At 47.7% G+C, this 19,746-nt stretch overlaps 1 protein-coding gene across 1 annotated transcript; it reads left to right on the top strand.

Moving 5' to 3' along the window:
* The first annotated feature begins 4,581 nt into the window (after positions 1-4,581).
* Positions 4,582-7,236, top strand: LOC120969236 (B3 domain-containing protein Os03g0619800-like). Its single transcript, XM_040396367.2, has 6 exons — positions 4,582-4,713; positions 5,458-5,671; positions 5,757-5,855; positions 5,963-6,171; positions 6,442-6,796; positions 6,884-7,236. The coding sequence occupies exons 2-6, from the start codon at positions 5,470-5,472 to the stop codon at positions 7,177-7,179; spliced, it is 1,161 nt and encodes a 386-aa protein (XP_040252301.2). The 5' UTR covers positions 4,582-4,713; positions 5,458-5,469; the 3' UTR covers positions 7,180-7,236.
* Positions 7,237-19,746: the final 12,510 nt, after the last annotated feature.

Raw genomic sequence — 19,746 nt, 5'->3', positions numbered from 1 at the left:
GCTGGGACCCACCACCTACATCTTCGCAGGCAAGGAAGTGCCTGACAGTCGGGACCCACCTGGTCGAAGCGTACGTTGTGTTGTCATTCTGGTCGCGAACGTGTACGTACATATATACTGGTGGATGTAGAGGCGCGCACGTGTCGTAGTAGAGGCGCGTACGTGTCGTAGTAGAGGCGCGCACGTAGCCAGGGTGCAAGAAAGAAAATACGGCCACGTATGTGTACATACGGGCAGGGTCTCGAACGCCTACTCGCGCATACGTACGGCCAGGCCTCGTGTACATGGCTGGGTCGGAACGGAGAAACAGCGTCGTCGTCGTGTTCATGGGGAGGCAACGGAATGCGTCGTGTTCATGGGGAGGCCACGGAATGCGTCGTGTTCATCGGGAGGCAACGGAACGCGTGGGAGCCAACCAGCTGGGTCGGAACGGAATGCGTGGTCGTGTTCATCGGGAGGGCTTGGACGGAACAGGCGATGGAAACGAGGCCTGGCGTACCGCACAACGGAGGAAACGGACCTCCAACGTTCGGAACGGGGTACTGTTGATCGGGAGGGGTGTGGCGTACCGCAAAACGGACGAAACGGACCTCCTACGATCGAAACGGGGGTCCTGTTGATCGGGAGGGGCGTGGCGTACCGCAAAACGGACGAAACGGACATCCTACGGTCGAAACGGGGGTCCTGTTGATCGGGAGGGGTGTGGCGTACCGCAAAACGGACGAAACGGACCTCCTACGGTCGAAACGGGGGTCCTGTTCATCGGGAGGGTGTGGCGTACCGCAAAACGGGACTCCACGGGATACTGTTCATCTCCACCGTCGACCTCCTCCAGCCTCCACGGGCTACCGTCGACCTCCTCCAGCCTCCACGGGCTCCTGTTCATCCAGCCTCCACCGCGCGCTACTCCAGCGGCTACTGTTCAACCACCCCTCCACAGGCACCCCTCCACCGTCTACTGTTCATTCAGCCCTCCACACCACGGGGTCCTGTTCAACCACCCCTCCATGGGCACCCCTCCACCGTCTACTGTTCATCCATCCCTCCACCACACCACGGGGTCCTGTTCATCCAGAGGCAACGCCATCGCTCACTGTTCATCCAAACCCCCCCGCAACGCTCACTGTTCATCCCAGAGGCAGCATCGATCGGCTTCAGTTAGCAGCAGTAGCGAAGGAATCGCTCGATCGGGTTCAGTTAACAGTCATCAATCGATCGCTCGGGTTCAGTAACGCGTAGCCTGCATGCAATCGCTCGGGTTCAGTTAGAGCCCCACGCCTCGCACACACGCGCGTACGTGTACGAGAGAAACGCGCATCGCTTGGCCCCCGACCTCCCACCGTAACCGGGAACTCCCCGAAATTTTCCTCGCCCTCGCTTCTACCATGGTTCTTTCTGTCATGGACGGCCCAAAGAATGTCATGCAGCTGCGTCTCCGGCCCGCCCAGGACGAAAAACCAATTTTCTGTCATGATTTTTTGTCATAGAAGTAGGAGCCCACCACATCTATGATGATACCGGGTTTTGTCACAATTATCGTCATAGAAGTGTCATATGTATGACAGAAAAAGATTTCGTTCAGCCCAAAATGTCACGGATGTGTCTCTTTTTTGTAGTGCTCGTCGAAGCGCTTGATGAGGGCCTCAGCAGCTTTTGCGGTCATGGCTTCCTTGGGGCCGAGCAGTCCGAGCTGCTTGACCAGAAGCAGGGAGGTGCGCTGCACCACAGGTGCCTTGTGGCCCACAGCCGCCTGCCGTGCGCTCTGCCTGGTCGGTGTAGCGCTGGTGCGGGTCTTGCGGGGTGCCGGAGTGCGGCGGGCCGGTGGAGCAGAGATGAGGGGCGCTGAAGGCTTGGGGAACAGGCTGCTGCTTGGCCCCGCGTGCCCGTCCCCGCTGCCAAGCTGGAGCTGCATGACCTGCTATGTCATAGCGCCAATGTGGACAACACTGGAGGCGGACGAGGGAGGTGCACGGTAGGCTACCGCGATGGGCTCGGAGGAGAACTCCAGTGGGGCGGCAAGCGCGTCGGCGATGACCTGATCGATCTCTTGCTGGTTGTTGCCGGTGTCGATGGCGAGGGGTGGCGGCGGAGGTGGGGGAACGGAGTCCGCCGTGGCGAAGAAGGCGAACACCGGCGACGCGGGCCCTGCGGGTGGCGGGGGAGCGGCGATCCCCGTGTCAGTGCTGCCCTGCCCCGTAAGCAGCGGGAGCGGCGGCATGGCCTTCAGGTTGCTGCCGTTTGAGCGATGCTCGCGGCGCCCGCCCTTGTGCTGGCGCCTGCCCACAGGTGTCCTGCTTCTCTGCCTGGTCGGGGCCGTGGAGCTGCTCCCTGTCTTGTGCTCCTTCCTACTATGCGCACGCCCCAGGAGGGCGTCCTTCCAAGAGCGACGGCCGTGCGCTCCGTCTTGGTCGTCGTGGTCGCGGCGCGGCCCAAGCTGCAGGCCGCCGCAGCCTGCCGGCGAGACCACAGATGGGTGGCGCCTGGGCTGGCCTTGGCCTTCTTCCACGTGCATCATCCATGTGCCAGTCCAGGTCATCGTGCACGGGCGGTCGTTGGAGCCGGAGGAAGGGAGGCTGCTCTGGCCGGAGTGGGAGGAGCGGGGCGACGGGGTGGACCAGTCTTCCACGCGGTCGACGTGGATGAGCAGCTAGTGCTGCCTGACGCGGGGTGGTGGTGCGACCTCGCGGCTTGGAGGAGAGGCGCCGAGCATGGTCTCGACGCGACCGGCGCCGCGCGCGGCCCGCCAGATGGTGTGCTTGGTGGCGATGAAGGCGACATCCCACACCCACACCCAGCACGCGAACGTCCGGGTGTGCCCGCGCTCATGCGTGCGGGTGTCGAGGCGGTCGATGATGCAGTTGACGCCGAGCACCTCCGCCGCGCCCTCCAGCGACCACATCTGCAGCGGCATCTTCTCTGTGACCACGCGCACGTGCAGCATGAAGTCCTGGTGCACGACGTGGTCATCCTCGTGCCACGGCTTGATGGTGAAGGTAACGCCATCGACGGAGAGGGAGCCGAGGCGGACGGTGTTGTCGTGGTGGGCGGGCAGCTCGAACAGCACCAGGAAATCCTCCGGATCATGGCTCGTGACACGCAGCAGGTGCGCCGGCGTGCGGAGCGCCGCGTCGAATGCGCGCCCCACCGACATGGGATTCGCCGCGTGCCGCTCCCACTGAGCGGTCAGGAGAACGGTGTGGCGGCGGAGGAAAGCAGTTTGGTGCTCCATCGCCGGTGTCTCGATGACGACCTTGTGGCTGTTCCTCGGGCGTTTGGAGGGGTCGGTGTGGTGGCAGCTGTCCATGGCCGGCTCGGGTGCCGGAGGCGGGAGCGGACAGGGCCGCGGGGGACGGCCCCGCGCACTACTGCAGACGAGCTACTGCTCTTGGAGTTGCGTGGATTTTTTGGGCAGTCGCGGGCGATGTGGCCGGGGAGCTTGCACCCAATGCAGCGGATGGGATCGCGGCAATCTACGCGGCGATGTTCAGAGCTTAGACACCGGAAACATAGCCCCTTGAAGCGCCTTAAGAAGGCCTCACGCCCGGAGCCAGCAGCAACATTGACGGCAGGCCGGTGGCATTGACGCCGGCGCGGCCGTCCACCGGCATGGGCGCGCGCGCTGGCCCGGCACGCGTTGTGGGACTGGACCTGTGTCCAGCCATCAGCCTGGCCCGAAGAGGGAGGGGGGACGGCCTAACAACAATGGACTTGAGGCGGGGCTGCCCAAAATGGCGATGCGCTTCATTATCTAGAGGAGCGGAGGCGGCCGCGGTGTTGGAGCTCTCGCCCCGCAGCAGGATTCGCGGCGGAGAGGCGTGGAGGGGCGCAGGAGAGCCGGGGGACGCCGGAGTGCCCGGATCTGCCGACGGACCGCTGGGCAGAACAGGATCTGGGATGGGCGCGGAGCGGCCCCATCCCACGCTGTCCCGCAAGCTGGAGCGGGTTGAAGAGGGGGGCGCGGAGAGCGGGCGCGGCCCATGCCGCAGGTGAGGTGGCGCCGCTGACCAGGCGGTCAGGCGACGGAGATTGGTGGCCGCCGCGGCCGGAGCGGCCGACGGCGCGTGCGGCAGGGGGAGCGCACCAGAGGTTGTGAGTAGCTAGCTCGTATGGATTGTATGCATTTAAGATTTTTAGTTATAGATATTTTGATATAAAATTGGGTCATCTATTTTAGAATGGAGGGAGTACAAGCGTTCGAAAAAATCCAATCGCAGTTTTCAAGATCACACCAGCTCTGGGTGGGAGTGGCAGCGAGGGCGCGCCCTCAACTTGGCGGTGTGTGTCTGTCGACTCTCTAGGGAATTTATTTCTTTGTTGGGATTTATTGTATCACTAGCTATTCTTAATAAATCTGCGCCTATTTCTGAAAAGAAAATACGAGCGTCCACATTTGTACTTTATTTTAAAAAATCGATTGTCTAAATGCCTATAACAAACCTTAATAATTAATTCTCAATAAAAACCTTAATAATTAATAAAAAATGGAAAACATCAAACGTCACTCTCCTTTCACGACTGCTCGGTCACCCCCATGGTCCGATCCCCTTTCCTTCGCTCTAGTCTCCGCCTGTTCCATCGGCGGGTGAGTGCCCACTCCGGACATGGCGGCGACGGGTCCGGCGCTGGGGGCAGGCATGCGGAGCTGGAGTGAAGTCCGGCGGCAAGCGCCAGCGGCGATGGCCTCCACCCGTCCTCCTCGTCCCAGGCTGAGAGGTGAGCCGGCCAACCCCTTCCTTTCTTTTATCCAATTTTTTTTTCCTCAAAGCGACCCAAAATTGTGAGTTTGCCCCCCTGCGTCCCGCCAGAATTCAGCGCTTTGTCGTACTCCCTTGCACACAAAATTTGCATTTATTGTTTAGATGTGTAGTGCATGAACGTGTTTATACTTTGAATCGAGGCCTAGGAGTTGTGAAGAAAAATTGAGGATTTTTCCTTTTTTATTGCGATGCAGTATACACATGTAGTGCCAATTTATTAAGGCCAAGAACCTCTTGGACTGCCGTTCGATTTCATCATTTCCCACTATCTATTAAGTTCATGAACCTCTTGGACTGTTGTTCAATCCCTTAATTTCCCACTATCCGTCTTCACAATCTGCCGTTCGAACCCCTTCATTTCCCCCTGTCCATCTTCATATATTAAGCCCAGGACCAACTGCCGTTGATACCTTCATTTCCTCCAATCGATCTGCCGTGGCAGAAGCACCACAGTAAGCTCTAGTATCTTCTGACCAATTTGCTTCCTTCAGTCTGTCATGTCTCTCCTGTTCTTCTAAGCCTGGAAATCAGTTTACTTTCTTTGTTTTCGTTGTATTTTCTTTACTTCACATGCATGACGATATATAATCTGCTGTAGACAGATTTAGTATTCTAACTAGCTAGCCGAAATGTGCTGTTCGTTTTACCAGTTTCTTGAATGTAGCTGTCTGAAATAATTTCTGCTTGATCCATTTTACAGGACTTATGAGAGATGGGCAATCCTTGCAAGGTCTGCAAGGGAATGGACTTCGTCGGAAAAAATAACATTTGTGTACGCTGTGCGAAAGACAGAGCTTCGTCCTCTGCTGCACCTGTGATTGATGGATCTGGTGAAGGTGACAGCAATACCTTGAGGCGTCATGGAAAACAACTGAAGAGGGCAGTAACATCTTCTCCATCTCAGGAATTTTCAGGTTAACTTATAGGGTCAATTTGCATCAAATTTATAGTCACCCCTCACTACAATCCGCTTAATTTACTCATGGAACTCTGTTACAGCACAAGACAATGAAGATATTGAGTCGGATGATCTTCCACATGAAGGCCTTGGGCATGATAATTTCCTTCTTCGAAGAACTGATATTGTCCCAATCCAAGGTAATGCTGAATCAACATGCGTCATTTATTTTCGTATTTGAAGCACCTCCGATGATATGTTCGTATATGTCAAACCTTAAATTACTTTCCTGTGAAATTTTGTACAGGACATGGCAGTCTTCTAGAATATGAGTCTATGGAGCCGGAAGGTCAACTATCACCTCCAGAAACTGATTATGGGCTAATTCTTAGGAGTTGTCTATCTGGAGCACAAAATGAGATAGTAAATGCGCTTATCCAGAAAGTTAAACGTGAAACTGTTGTATTTGTGGCTGTCATGAAAATTTGTGATGTTAAATCACCTCGTCCTCTTCTGGTAAATTACTCTTCCTACTTCTGAACTGAATCGGCAACTCACTTGCTTATGATAGGAACTTTATGTTGTTGTATTTGATTGTTGTATTGTACATTTATGTTTTTATGTTATAAGCGGGGAATTCCCATCTTCAAGTTCTTGTGGATCTTCAGAACACTTTATTAAATGTTTTTCTCTGGACAATTGAAACATGTTTTTCTGAATTCAGCCTGAGTTTGGTTTATCTATTTATTTTTCAATGATTATCACATCCGATTCATACATAACCAGATCATCTTGAAGGAACGCACATTAGTTGAAGCTGCACAGTTTCCACATGAAAATGGAATGCCTGTCACACTTCAAATTCCAGACAAGAGCGAGAAGTGGCATCCAAGATTCTACATGGAAAAAGGCGAGGGCATGCTTGCACGTGATTGGTTAGGCTTCGTATGTGACAACAATGTGCAGGTGGGAGATATGTGCATCTTTGTACCATCAAAGGATAGTGAAAGTTCCATGTTTATGGTCCATATACTTAGTGCAAAAGCAACTCCTCCAAGGAGTGTTACAAACATTTGGTCAAGACATGGTACAAATGATGCAATGACTGGTTCAGCAGTAAATGCAGTGGGGCCTAATCAAGGTATCATACTATCATAGAAAACATAGCCATATTTCAACTAATTGAAAGGTTCCATATTTTGTTCTAATCGTCTGAAGTTATCTGCAGGAGGAAATGTTTCCCGGGAAAGCTACATTCATGGTTTTCCTCGTTATAGTCAGGATCGCAAGAACACTGATCGTCCTTCTGAGCATCGTCCTTTCGTCTTACGGTTTAAGTCCACTCTAACTATTACTCAGCGGAAGATAGTTGATGAGAGAGTGCAATCTATCGGATCCAAGTATCCCCTTTATGTAGCAACATTGAACCCAAGCAACCTTCAGAAGAAGCAAATTGTAAGCTCAGTTCTTTGCAGGCCTCAATTTATACAAGTACGAAAACCATTTCATTGTGATCTACCGTGAAAAAGAATACTTAATTAAGTCACACAGATATAAGGATGTGAGTTTTTTAGGGAGTAACAGTTATGTGTGTGCTCTCACTCCTTTTTTTCTCATTTACCTTTATATTGATTTTCTATGGGAGGTAGGGGGTGTGGACTATTAAACAAGACAGATAACTGTTACTCTAGTTCACCGCAGTACACTTTCGATTGTAGAGATTAGACAAAAAGAACAGTCCGCAGTACATCTTATACTCTAGTTCACTGATTCTTATCTTCTTAACCTGTGGTTTGTTGAAGTGGCATGATTTGTATTTTCAAGTGTCTCCAAGTTACCATGGATACCATCAAACTTTGTTTCTCTTGAAACGGCACTTGCACTGGTTACCTACATGAAGAAGTTTACTTACTTCACTGGCATAATGTACCAAACCACCATTTTAACTTGTTTTTTCTATATGCAAAACACCACGAATTCGGCAAAGGCTATGCCAGTACCGTACATCTTCCAGCTAAAATACAGATGTTGTACTCAAGTCGATGGGGAGGGACTGTAAAACCGAGATGTCTATCAGGAAAGGCAAGAACTCAAACAGATGGATGCTTGTTAGTGGTTGGGGCGACTTCATGCGTGGCAACGAAGTGCGGGAGGGTGGCCTGGTTGACGGAGACATGCTCCTGTTCGAACTCAAGTCGATGAACGAGAAGGAGATTACCATGGAGGTCCATGTCATTCCCAAAGGGAATTTCTAGTTTCTATTTTCTAATGCAGAATGATGGGAGCCAGCTAGCACCTGCATGCTATTCCTATTTAGCACTCTGAAATCAAGCTATGGCTAATCTGATGGACCAAATAAATATAATAAAACCATCTTTAGAGCTTTGTTTACTTTTTCTATTTGTGTTTCTGAATCTGAGGAATGAATTCTTAAAATCCAAAAAACTTAGGAATGCATGAAAGATCTTTAATATGTCAAGGTAAACAGTTCCAAGGACAATAAGAAGTCATCAAGACATGTGAGTTGGAGACTAAAATCTGTCAGGTTTATGAGAAACTCCGTAGTTATAGCGTTGGACTATATAAACACATCGAAGAATCTGGCAGATCCCTTTACAAACGGTTTATCACGAAATGTGAGACTATGCATCAAAGGAGATGGGATTGAGATCCACTATATAAGTTGTTCATTGTGGTAACCCATTCTTTGTGATGGGAGATCCCGTGAATTAGAATTGGCGAGACAAGCTTTTGGATAACTGAGAGGAGAATATTTATTTTATAAAGATCTACTCCACTATGATGCAATTCTCTCCTAATCTGTATGGTAGGCTGATATTTATCTTAATGTGTTCTGAATGGCTTGGGTAGACAAAGATGTTGTCTTATAGAACGTCTAGAAAGAACACACCTATATGAGTTAGGCTGTTAAACGTCGCAGTCTGTGAGAGTTGGGTGCTCTCTAATAAACTCATGAGGAGGTCCTGGAGTATGACTTATATGCTCCTACCCGCGGGAAAGTTTTTCAGCGGTCTTGTATCGGTCAAGTATTTTACGTGAAACTTGTTTGCACAAAACTTGTTATTCAAGGCGCAGTCCACTGTTCAAGTTGTGAACGAGTGTAGTGTCACTAGTAGAAAAAGGGGCTTTCGTTCGGGCCTGGCCAGCCCATTAGTCCCGGTTCTGCCACGAACCGGGACCAATGGAGGCATTTGTCCCGGTTCATGAGCCCAGGGGGCCGGCCGGGGCCTCGTGGGCATTGGTCCCGGTTCGTCTAGGCCCATTTGTCCCGGTTCTTGCCACGAACCCGGACCAATGGGCCTCACTCCTGGGCCACAACCATTGGTCCCGGTTCGTGGCAGGAACCGGGACAGAAGGGTGGCCTTTAGTCCCGGTTCCACCCACGAATCGGGACAAATGAGTTGCCTATATATACCCCATCGCCGGCGAGCAGAGCACTCCACAGTGCTCTGTTTTTTGCTGGCCGGCGAGGAAGGGCATTTGGGTGCTCTAGGTCACCTCTTATGCATGTGAGGTGTTCGATGAAATGCCCGAGCCACACTACTTAAGCTTTCTCCTCTCGAAGCTCGACCTGCGAGCTCCATTTTTTCCGAGATTTGTCTAGGTTTAGCGGTCCGTCACGCCCCGTCCTCGTCTTCACCGCCGTCGATCGCCCGCGCCGATCTCTTCGCCGGCACCACCGTGGTGAGCCTCTTGTTCTTATCTTCTTTCTGAAAGAAAAAAAATCTTACTTTAGATAGATACTTGTCTAATTTTCTTACTTTTGACACACATGATTATATATAATGCACGCAGATGAACCGGCAATGGATGTACGGTGACAGACACACCTCCGAGTACATTAAGGGCGTGCATAATTTTCTCGAAGTGGCTGAGGCAAACAAGCAGAATGGTTTTATGTGTTGTCCATGCCCTAATTGTGGGAATACGAGGTCTTACTCTGACAAGAAAATCCTTCACACCCACCTGCTTTATAAGGGTTTCATGGCACACTATAATGTTTGGACGAAGCACGGAGAAATAGGGGTTATGATGGAAGACAACGAAGAAGAAGAGGACGATGACAACTATGTGCCCCCTGAATACGGTGATGCTGCAACCGGGGAAGTTGAAGATCAAGAGGAACCAGACGATGTGCCCGATGATGATCTCCGCCGGGTCATTGTTGATGCAAGGGAAAAGTGCGAAAGTGAAAAGGAGAAGCTGAAGTTCGATCGCATGTTAGAGGACCACAAAAAAGGGTTGTACCCCAATTGCGAAGATGGCAACACAAAGCTCGGTACCGTACTGGAATTGCTGCAGTGGAAGGCAGAGAATGCTGTGCCTGACAAAGGATTTGAGAAGCTACTGAAAATATTGAAGAAGAAGCTTCCAAAGGATAACGAACTACCCGACAGTACGTACGCAGCAAAGAAGGTCGTATGCCCTCTAGGATTAGAGGTGGAGAAGATACATGCATGCCCTAATGACTGCATCCTCTACCGCGGTGCGTACAAGGATTTGAACGCATGCCCGGTATGCGGTGCATTGCGGTATAAGATCAGACGAGATGACCCCGGTGATGTTGAGGGCGAGCCCCGCTGGAAGAGGGTTCCTGCGAAGGTGATGTGGTATGCTCCTATAATACCACGGTTGAAACGATTGTTCAGAAACAAAGAGCATGCCAAGTTGATGCGATTGCACAGTGAGGACCGTAAGAAAGACGAGAAGTTGAGAGCACCCGCTGACGGGTCGCAGTGGAGAAAAATGAAGAGAAAATACTGGGCTCAGTTTGCAAGTGACCCAAGGAACGTATGGTTTGCTTTAAGTGCGGATGGCATTAATCCTTTCGGGGAGCAGAGTAGCAATCACAACACCTGGCCCGTGACTCTATGTATGTATAACATTCCTCCTTGGATGTGCATTAAGCGGAAGTTCATTATGATGCCAATTCTCATCCAAGGCCCTAAGCAACCCGGCAACGACATTGATGTGTACCTAAGGCCATTAGTTGAAGAACTTTTACCGCTGTGGAATGGAAACGGTGTACGTGCGTGGGATGAGCACAAACAGGAGGAATTTAACCTGCATGCGTTGCTGTTTGTAACCATCAACGATTGGCCCGCTCTCAGTAACCTTTTAGGACAGAAAAACAAGGGATACCACGCATGCACACACTGTTTAGCTGACACCGAAAGTATATACCTGGACAGATGCAGGAAGAATGTGTACCTGGGCCATCGTCGATTTCTCCCGACCAACCATCAATGTCGAAAGAAAGGCAAGCATTTCAAAGGCGAGGCAGATCACCGGAAGAAGCCCGCCATGCGTACAGGTGATCACGTACTTGCTATGGTCTCTGATTTACACGTAATATTTGGAAAGGGTCCCGGCGGACTAGCTGTTCCGAATGACGCTGAGGGACGCGCACCCATGTGGAAGAAGAAATCTATATTTTGGGACCTACCCTACTGGAAAGAGCTAGAGGTACGCTGTTCAATCGACGTGATGCACGTGACGAAGAACCTTCGTGTGAACCTGTTAGGCTTCTTGGGCTTGTATGGGAAGACAAAAGATACACCTGAGGCACGGGAGGACCTGCAATGTTTGCACGAAAAAGACGGCATGCCTCCAAAGCAGTATGAAGGTCCTGCCAGCTACGCTCTTACCAAAGAAGAGAAGGAAATCTTTTTGAATGCCTACTCAGTATGAAGGTCCCGACATGCTTCTCGTCGAATATAAAGGGAATAATAAATATTCCAAAGAAAAAGTTCCAGAACCTAAAGTCTCATGACTGCCACGTGATTATGACGCAACTGCTTCCGGTTGCATTGAGGGGGCTTCTATCGGAAAACGTCCGATTAGCCATTGTGAAGCTATGTGCATTCCTCAATGCAATCTCTTAGAAGGTGATCGATCCAGAAATCATAACAAGGCTAAGGTGTGATGTGGCGCAATGTCTTGTCAGTTTCGAGCTGGTGTTCCGACCATCCTTCTTCAATATCATGACACACGTCCTAGTTCATCTAGTCGACGAGATTGTCATTCTGGGCCCCGTATTTCTACACAATATGTTCCCCTTTGAGAGGTTCATGGGAGTCCTAAAGAAATATGTCTGTAACCGTGCTATGCCAGAAGGAAGCATCTCCATGGGTCATCAAACAGAGGATGTCATTGGGTTTTGTGTTGACTTCATTCCTGGCCTTAAGAAGATAGGTCCCCCTAAATCGTGGTAGGACGGGAGACTGACTGGAAAAGGCACGCTAGGAGCGGACTCAATAATATGCAGGGACGAGCATTCTTGGTCTCAAGCACACTACACAGTTCTACAGAACTCTACCTTGGTGACCCCGTATGTCGATGAACACAAGAACAGTCTGCGCTCCAAACACCCGGAGCAGTGTGACGACTGGATTACATGTGAACACATCAGGACTTTCAGTAGTTGGTTGGAAACACGTCTCAGAGGTGACAACACTGTTTGTGATGAGCTGTACTCGTTGTCCAGGGGACCATCTTCGACTGTATTGACTTACAAAGGATACGAGATAAATGGGAATACATTTTACACGATCGCCCAAGATCAAAAGAGCACCAACCAAAACAGCGGTGTCCGCTTTGATGCAGCAACCGAGAGGGGAAAGGACACATATTATGGTTACATAGTGGACATATGGGAACTTGACTACGGACATGATTTTAAGGTCCCTTTGTTTAAGTGCAAATGGGTCAATCTGTCAGGAGGCGGGGTACAGGTAGACCCACAGTACGGAATGACAACAGTGGATTTGAACAATCTTGGGTACACTGACGAACCGTTCGTCCTAGCCAATGATGTGGCACATGTTATCTATGTGAAGGAAATGTCTACCAAACCGACAAAAAGAAAAGATAAGGAAGCGAATACATCATCCGATGAGCCAAAGCGCCACATAGTTCTTTCAGGAAAAAGGGACATCGTGGGAGTGGAGGGCAAGACAGACATATCTGAAGATTATGAAAAGTTTCATGAAATTCCTCCCTTCAAAGTCAAGGCTGACCCAAGCATCCTGATAAACGATGGAGATTATCCATAGTTACGGCGCAATAAGCAAAGCACACAAGCGAAAAAAAGTGAAGACTTTCTCTCCACAACTATTATGATGATACCATGCGAACTTTCAACCTTTTCGTAGTTCATTTGAAATGCCTGTTGTAAAAGACGAGTTTCCGTATGAAATCCTGATACTTCGAAACAGATTGTCCGTTTTGTACACGAAGTGCATCCAGGTTTTGCCGTGACCCTCTCTACTTTCTTGCACATGCTATGTGGGTGAAATGATGATACCATGCCAACTTTCAACCTTTTCAGAGTTCATTTGTAGTGCTTTTCAATTTCATGGTCTTATAGCTCAAAATAATCAGTAAATGCATGGAAAATAACAAATGAAGTCAGAAAGGGTTGAAAATTGATGATGTGGCTTTGAATGGTGCATTTTGAACACAGAAAAACTATGGAGTTCAAATAAGTTCTAAAAATGAAATCCCTTTGTAACAGACGAGTTTCCGTATGAAATCCTGAAACTTCAAAACAGATTGTCTGTTTTGTACACGAAGTGCATCCAGTTTTTGCCGTAACCCTCTCTACTTTCTTGCACATGCTATGTGGGTGAAATGATGATACCATGCCAACTTTCAACCTTTTCAGAGTTCATTTGTAGTGATTTTCAATTTCAGGGTCTTATAGCTCAAAATAATCAGTAAATGCATGGAAAATAACAAATGAAGTCAGAAAGGGTTGAAATTGATGATGTGGTTTTGAATGGTGCATTTTGAAAATAACAAATTATCAACGTATATTCTGTTCAAAACATTATAAGCAACCTCTAGTATTATTGAAACTAAAATTATATAAAATTGATGCAACTAAAATTATCAAAGTTTTTTCTCTTCAAAATCATTAAAAGCAAAAAGAATTTTCATAAAGAACTTTTTTGTTAGAAACTTTAATAGCAAAAAGAATTATCATAAAATAAAATAAATAAATAATTAGAAACAAAATAAAATAAAATAAATAAGTATTTTGTTGTAAGTAGAAACAAATAAAATAAATAAAGCAAAAAAGAAAAGAAATAAACTGGAAAAAAAATAAAAAAACGCCATGTACTGGGCCACCACGACCTGAATACGACTAGAAACCCACCCATGGGCCAGGATTCAGGCGCGTAGAAGGCCCAATAGGGCCACAGGCAGATACAGTGTGTTTAGGCCCGAAAGCCTGCATTTGAGAGGAGCTCGAGAGGGCAGCGGGAGTGGGGCTTATAAACCACTCTCGAGCTCCCTCAACTAGTGAGGTGGGACTAAACTTTCGTGCCGCGACGCGGGCAGCACAAGGCCTTTAGTCCCGGTTGGTGCCATCAACCGGGACTAAAGGTATGCGTTGGTACCGGTTCATGGTACCAACCGGAACCAATGCCCACCCTTTAGTCGCGGTTGGTGCCACCAACCGGGACCAAAGGCCTCTGCTTCCCGCCCTTTGGACTGCTGAAAAGAGACCTTTGGTCCCGGTTGGTGGCACTAACCGGGACGAAAGGTACCGGGACCAAAGGTGGGCATTGGTCCCGGTTGGTGGCACGAACCGGGACCAATGCTCTGTCTATATAATCAACACTTGTGAAAATTTCTGTTCAGTTCTTCGATCCCGCCCCTCTACCTCGCCGTCGCCGTTGTCGCCGTGCGCCATCCCGCGCCCCTCCCACGCCGTCCCGCGTCGCCCCGACGCCGTCGCCGTCGCCGCCCTGCACCACCCCTGCCCCGACGTGGCCGCCCTCTGCCCCGACCTCGTCGTCGCCGCCCTCTGCCGCAGCTCGTCGTCGCTGCCCAGTGAGCCTCCTCCCTTCCCCCGCGCCGCCGCCCCCGCATGCTCTGCTTGCCGCGCGTCCCGGCCACCGCCCCGGCCTGCTCTACTTTGCTGCGCGCAGCCGCCGCCGCCCCGGCCTGCTCTCTGGTTTTTTTTCATACACTTTTTTGTTCATTGATGTATGTATATATGGATGTTCTATGTATATGTATATATATGCAGATGTATGTATGATCCCTGGATGTGTATGCATTGATATATGATTTTTTTGTTCATAGATTTTTTTGTCAATTTATGTACATATATGTTCATATTTAGAAAAAAATTGTGTTGCAAAAGTTACATTTAAGGTTAGTTGATTTAGTGCATTTTTGGTTATTAGTTCTTCTGTTAGTGCATTTTAGGATAGTAGATTCTAGGTTAGTGGATCGGAGAGAAAAAAGTAAAATAATGAAAAGGAAGAAAAGTGGAAGAAGGAAGAAGGAAGAAGAAGAAAAAGAAGGAGAGGAAAAAGGAAAATAAGAAGAGGAAGAAGGAGAAGAAGAAGGAGAAGCAGAGGAGAGGAAGAAGTGGAGAAATAAATAAGAAGAGGAAAAACAAGAAAAAAATGAGGAGAAAAAGAAAGAATAGAGGACAAGACTCTATTCCTTTCTTCTTCTCCTCTTTTTTTCTTCTTTTTTTTTCTTCGATCTTCTCCTCTATTCCTTTCTTATTCTCCTCTTTTTCCTCTTGTTCTTCTACTTCTTCTTCTTATTATTTTTTATCGGGTATGTCGTTGTCGATATACCCCCTCCTCGATAACTTCGACATGATGGGGGGGGGGGGTCGATAAATAATAGAACTAGTTAAACTAGTTTATTTTTAGTAAGTACTACTTTATTTTATTTATAGTAAGTGCTTAGTAGTTGAACTAGTTGATTTAATAAAACTACTTTATTTTACTATAGAAGTAGTTTATTTTTAGTAAGTACTACTTTATTTTATTTATAGTAAGTGCTTAGTAGTTGAACCAGTTGATTTAATAAAACTATTTTATTTTACTATATATAGAAGTAGTTTATTTTTAGTAAGTACTACTTTATTTTATTTATAGTAAGTGCTTAATTAGTAGTTGAACTCGTTTATTTAATAAAACTACTTTATTTTACTATAGAAGAAGTTTATTTTTAGTAAGTACTACTTTATTTTATTTATAGTAAGTGCTTAGTAGTTGAACTAGTTGATTTAATAAAACTACTTTATTTTACTATAGAAGTAGTTTATTTTTAGCAAGAAAATTAATAGAACTAGTTTATTTTTTTAGTTCAAGCAATTATTCCCGCATCGACGTCGACGAAGCCTATCCCGCATCCTCGTCATCGACTCGGCGGAGGAGGCCGGCTTGATCAGATGGGCCATGTCCGGGACTGGGCTCCGCCGGGCTGGTATTAGGAGGTGCTACCTTCCGGGGATGTAGGTTGGTGAGGAGACAGCCCGTCGTTGACCCGATCCTTGTTTGGTGGCGGTCGCGTGGGCCAGTGACAGCGCCTAGGCTTCCGGACAACGCGGAGGTGGTACGTCACCATGTCAGCGAGGAGGACGAGCACGTCCGTCGCTACATGGTTGCGTTGGAGGGCATGTTCGACAATACCTGGCAGGTTCTTCAGGGATCTCACTAGAGCTATGACCCTGTGATGGTTCCTTCCCTTTGGGTGTCCACCGCCCGCGCCGATACCCATCGGGCGCTACGGTTCTAGCTGTACTAGCGATGCTATATGTATGATAGTATTCGAGGTGTATTAGTGATAATATTCGACGATGTACGGACCGAAGAGATGATGTAGTTTTGCTTATAATTGAATGCATGCTAATTTGAATATTACTTTATTTTACGATTTGGTTTTACTTATTGAATGCTCAAATTGGAAAACTACTCCTACTTTGAATGCTAAAATTGGAGAGCACTATGCAAGGCGTATGCATATGATTAGTTGATAGCTTATAGGGTTTTTGTTTTTGTAAAAATCTAGGAGCCCCCGTCCCATCCATCATCCCCGCCGTTGTCCCCGTCACGGACCCCCTCCGACCTCGAGGTGAGACCAGCCAAATCCTTTTTTAGAAATATAATTAAACGATATTTCGGGTTGACTTTAAGTCTGTCGAGTCTCCACCATATATGAGAGGACGAAGAATCCCGACTGTTGTCGTGGGGTAGCTTCTCCTTCGTTCCCATGTGCTAGAAAATTTGGTGTAATGCACTCGGGAACCAAAAGGAGGAGCTACCATCACTGACGGTCACAAATGTCAGAGAGGAATCAGTGAGGGAGAGTTCCACCATATATATATGAGAGGACGAAGAATCCCGACTGTTGTCGTGGGGGTCGCTTCTCCTTCGTTCCCGTGTGCTAGACATTTTGGTGTAATGCACTCGGGGACGAATGGAGGAGCGACCATCACCAACGGTCGAATGTGTACACCACGTGAGCTGAGAGTTTTCAAGAGAAGACTCGACAGGCCGATAGTCAACCCGTGATGAATAATAATGATCTAATTTAATTTTTGTAGTACATATATTTAATTGTACAAGTTTAATCTTTGAATTATGAACGTAGGAAATGTCGTCATCGGACGACGAAAGTCTCCCGGGGGAGTGCAGCTGGTGCCACAACGATCGAGGTCTGTGCGACAGGCCTCACCTGGACGATGATCGGCGCTTCAGCATTAAGCTTGAGGAGACATTTGAAGTTGAAACGGTACGCAACGACGACAAGTGTTTTTTTCGTAATTAAGCATGACTTCAACTATTTCAACGTGTAATTTTTGTCTTTTACAATTCGAGTATAGCTTATCCCATGCCATGCAAGACGCTATGTCTTGGAGAGGATGGATTTTGAATACCATCAAAATTTTGAAACGAAGAAAATTCACCTAAGGACCCATCATGATATGGATTTTGAAGTAAATCTGTATAATGCTGAGGGCGTAACCCATTTTGGTTGCAAAAATTGGGAAGCATTTTGCAAGATGTATGGTTTTGATGAGGGTATGCTTGTCACCATGGATCTTGGTGATCCTGACATCGACCAAGACAATATGGACATTTGGGTCTTTGTTGATACGCCTCCAGTTCTAACGCTATGTGAGTTTCTCAAACATAGTTAATTATTAACTAATTTATATTGTTCATTTCAAAATAGTTGACAGCTTATTTCCATTGACAACTTATTTTGATTGTTCAAAGAATGTGCGGAAGATGGTAGACAGAACCTACTACACCGATGGCTCTGAGTTAACTTATAAGGAGAAAAATCATCTGGTCGGATTTTGTACTGATCTTGAGAATTACAATATCTACAATCAAACTCCTCATCATATGATCAATACGTGCCACTAGTGCACGTGTTGAACTACGGTAACTACCATGGAGATACACTGATAAGATTTTTTACTATTACGACATCCGTGCATATTTTGCATACTTCTAAAACTAGTACATCATTGCTAACTATGAAGTTATTACTATGTTTTTCAATAGAGAATCCCAACAAATTGTGTGCCTCATTTGATGTATGAGTATGGTAGCCTTCACACTACTAGGAAAAGGCCTGCTAGTGGCGCACCTGTTTTGCCTACTAATGGCGCACTACAGGTGCGCCACTAGCACCACGCCATTAGATTTTATTACTAATGGCGCACCACAGGTGCGTCATTAGTATACCAGATATTAATGGCGCACCATGTAGTGCGCCATTAGTATACCATACGGTGCGCCATTAGAATGCCTCCCAGGGGCCATATTTAACCATGTGCTCTGGCTTACTAATGGCGCACTTGTTGAAGATGCGCCACTAGTGTGCATTTTGCAGTGCGCCACTAAAGTTCTGGGTGGTGCGCCACTATGAATATTAGGGATTTTTTTCTTTTCTGATATTTGCACAGGTTACAAAACATATTACTGCACAGAATATAGACAGCACAACATATAAACAGCAGAGTTATCGAATACAATAGAAGATTAGTCTCCGAATATAATTCATCATATTAGTCTCCGAATTCAAAAGACCGAACAAAGTTAGAACATTAGAAGTCTCGAAACCGCGAGTAGCGAGTTTGTCTTCACATTAGAAGTCGATATCGATCATCTAAACTACCATCACATAGAAGAGAGCTGCGGTCATCACGATGAGCATCATCGCGATGAAACTGGTCTTCATCCGGTTCCTCCTCCGCTCCCTCCTCTCTCCCGCTAGGTAGCGCGTATATCTAGCTTCCGCCTCCGCCCTAGTGGTGTACCCTTTGTAACTGTTACCGCTGAAACGGTGAACCTGTCTCCGACACTCCTCCCAGTCGTCGTAGACTCCGGGAACCTCACCCTTGTACACGACATACGATGGCATCTCTATGCACTAGCCAAACAAAACGTTAGTAGCAATTCACAAACAATACATAAGCAATATATAAGTATGCAACAAAAGGATCAGAAGAGAAAAGCAACACATGGATAGCACGATTCATGGTCCTACTAATAAATAGCATCGATTACATATAAGTTGAACGACTGTCCAAACCAAAGAGACATACAAGTTCATTAAAGTTTAATATTACAACATGAGCCAATCGACATTTCAGAACTACATAGCATCACTACTTTCGACTCGACTCAGGGACCGGAGCGTGGATGAAGCCGCCGTCTTTCGTGATGGTCATGAAATCGCGGGCGTTGTCAGCCTGCATTTGTAGCGTTGTTTCTATCTCACTGTTGGACGGTTGATGTCTGAGATAGAACTACCCCGAGGTACGAAGGACATCTTGATGGATGATTTCCGCAAACTCCGACTGGATGCGAAAGAATTCTTGTCTGATGTCCACGTCCTAGATTGCCGACAAGCGTGCGGCCCAATCTTTGAGATTATTTGGTAGCAGTAGGTGATTATGGTCCCGTACGATCGCCCGCATGTGCTGGAGGGTGTAGTAGGCATCCTTCTGACCGCCAGGCGACTGCTTGACGTAGGGGAACGTCGTATTGTGGCTGAAGATGTGCTTGTCGTACCTACGAACTGGCCTACTGAAGGTGCCTCCTGATCTGGCGTAGCCGGGGAGAACATCATCAAGAACTTTCTTAATATTTGTGTAGTCTTTCTTCGACTGATGGTCCGGGTCGAAATACGTGGCCATGGAATATTTCGGGCTTAAGAGGATGAGTGTGCAATGTGTGTCACTGCACAAAACACGGAATGTTAGAAAAAAAAGAACGATCGAAATCTAAGAAATCA

Source organism: Aegilops tauschii, chromosome 1 (assembly GCF_002575655.3).
Source record: "Aegilops tauschii subsp. strangulata cultivar AL8/78 chromosome 1, Aet v6.0, whole genome shotgun sequence".
Lineage (NCBI taxonomy): Eukaryota > Viridiplantae > Streptophyta > Magnoliopsida > Poales > Poaceae > Aegilops > Aegilops tauschii.
Note: the sequence above shows the minus strand (reverse complement) of the source record. Positions and strands in the feature narration are given on the sequence as shown.